Genomic DNA, 1,868 nt, shown 5'->3' with positions numbered 1-1,868 from the left:
CCGGGTCCGGCCCCTACGCGGCCACTGGGAACGAGCCTCCGGGCGCCCAGGGAACCCCCGCTGCCGCGCCTCACCTGCACCCCGCACCGCCCCGCGGCCCGCGGCTGACCCGCTTTCCGGCCTGCGGGCCCCTGGAGCCCTACCTCCCAGAGCCGGCCAAGCCGCCCGCCAAGTACCTGCAGGACCTCGGTCCCGCCCCGGCGCTCAACGGCGGCCACTTCTACGAGGGCCCCGAGGAAGGTAAAGCGCAGCCCGACCCGCTCCCCTTCCCTCCCCGGCCCGGCCCGGCCTCCCCGCTTCCCTCTCCCGCTCGCCTATTTCTTAACTTCGTGACCCTCTCACCTCGCGCCCGGCCAGGCTGGGCAAAAGCCGGCGCGGTGCGGGAAGCAGAGCCACGCTTGCCTTCGGCGGCGGGAATGGAAGGTGGGAGGTCGAGAGAGGGTGGAGCGGCGACAGCCCGGGGCCCAGTCGGAGCCTGGAAGGAGAACTCATGTTTGGCCCGAGTGGCGCTGGAGCTGCCACCGACCTAGAACCCCGGACCGGGCCCAAGGCCCAGGAGTCACACTGAGCCCTTGCCCCGATGCGGGGAGATAAACGCGGCTTTTTGTGTGTGTGTGGCGTCTGATGCGGGCCCCAAGGCTGAGCCCGGACCCAAAATGTCCAAGCCGGGCTCCGCTGAGGGCTGAGGCCTCTGCTCCGCAGGCCCAGCTTCTGTGGGGAGGGCGCTGCCTGCGCATTAGGCGCTCGGCAGCGTGGCCACAGCTGGTCCCTCAGTGCCAGGGCCATGCTCGATACGGAATAACTGTGCAGTTATTTCTCAGACTAACCTGGCCTCCCCGTCGTCTTATACGGCGATGGCCACCCTCTCGCCGGCTTGGCTTCCTCTCCCTGGATCCTCACGGCTGGGCCTAAACCCTGGGCGCCTACGGCTCCTGCGCCGGGGCCCCGTGTGCTAAGGCCAGTTCGACCGCGCCATCTCTCGAGATCGCGCCTGAACGCCCGGGGCTTGGCAGGCAGGTACTCAGCCCTGCCGGCGCCAACTGCACGGGCGCTAACCTGTAGGAGTCTCGGCGCCCGAGCTGCCACGTCCCGCAGCTTAGGCCCAGAGCTGGGTCCTCCGAGATCGGCCCAACTCGCTGACGCCTCGCGGGCCTCCACGGAGTGTCCAGGCAGCTCCAGCCTTCGCCCTGCCGGCGGTGGGAATGTGTAAGGGAGGGCAGGAGGTGTGTGGGGGTCAGCGGAGGAAATGAGCGAGGCCGCAGAGCTTCGTGTCTGTGCCCTTTGAAAGAGGCACTCCTGATAAAAACCACAGTTGGGACTTAATGAGAAGCAGTTGGCCTGGCTCCTCTGATCCCAGCCAGAGGCGGCGGTCGCGCAGCGCCGACAGCACCACCGGGGATCGCGCGGACGGCGAGGCGCCGGGACCCGCCCGCGCTGGGCGCACTGCGGACAGCGCTAGGGCCGAACTAGCGGCGCGAGGAATCCAGCGACGGCGAGGGGGTCAACAACGAAATGCGCGGAAAGAGAACTAAAGAGCGCACGCAACGACCAAAAAGAGGGAAAGGGACATCGAACAAAGCGACGGAGGAGAGGGAGCGACAACGAGAGGTACAGGCGGTCGGCGAGCCGGGCAGAACGGAAGGGGATAAATGAGGAACGAACAAAACAAAGGAAAAAAAGAAAAGCAAGCGGAGATCGAACGAAGCGGGTAGCTTGGGAAGGGAAAGGACGAAGAGAGCAGGAGCAGACAGAACGAAAGGATCGAAGGGACAGCTCGAAAGAGCAGAGGAAAAGCAAAACGAAGACAAGTGGGAGAAGAAAGTGAACGATTCAAGCGGAGCGGAGGACGGGCCGAACGAAAAGGAGAC

At 66.0% G+C, this 1,868-nt stretch overlaps 1 protein-coding gene across 1 annotated transcript in view; it reads left to right on the top strand.

Annotated features, from left to right (window-relative positions):
- The window catches only part of ALX3 (ALX homeobox 3), an 11,464-nt gene that overhangs the window by 1,025 nt on the left and 8,571 nt on the right, over positions 1–1,868 (top strand). Inside the window, exon 2 of the mRNA XM_015595392.1 lies at positions 6–240. Coding sequence (XP_015450878.1) covers positions 6–240 — 235 coding nt within the window. The remainder of the gene's footprint in view (positions 1–5; positions 241–1,868) is intronic.

This window comes from Pteropus alecto, unplaced genomic scaffold (genome assembly GCF_000325575.1).
Source record: "Pteropus alecto unplaced genomic scaffold, ASM32557v1 scaffold106, whole genome shotgun sequence".
Taxonomy (NCBI): domain Eukaryota; kingdom Metazoa; phylum Chordata; class Mammalia; order Chiroptera; family Pteropodidae; genus Pteropus; species Pteropus alecto.
The sequence above is the reverse complement of the archived record's forward strand: the minus strand, read 5'-3'. Positions and strand labels throughout refer to the sequence as shown.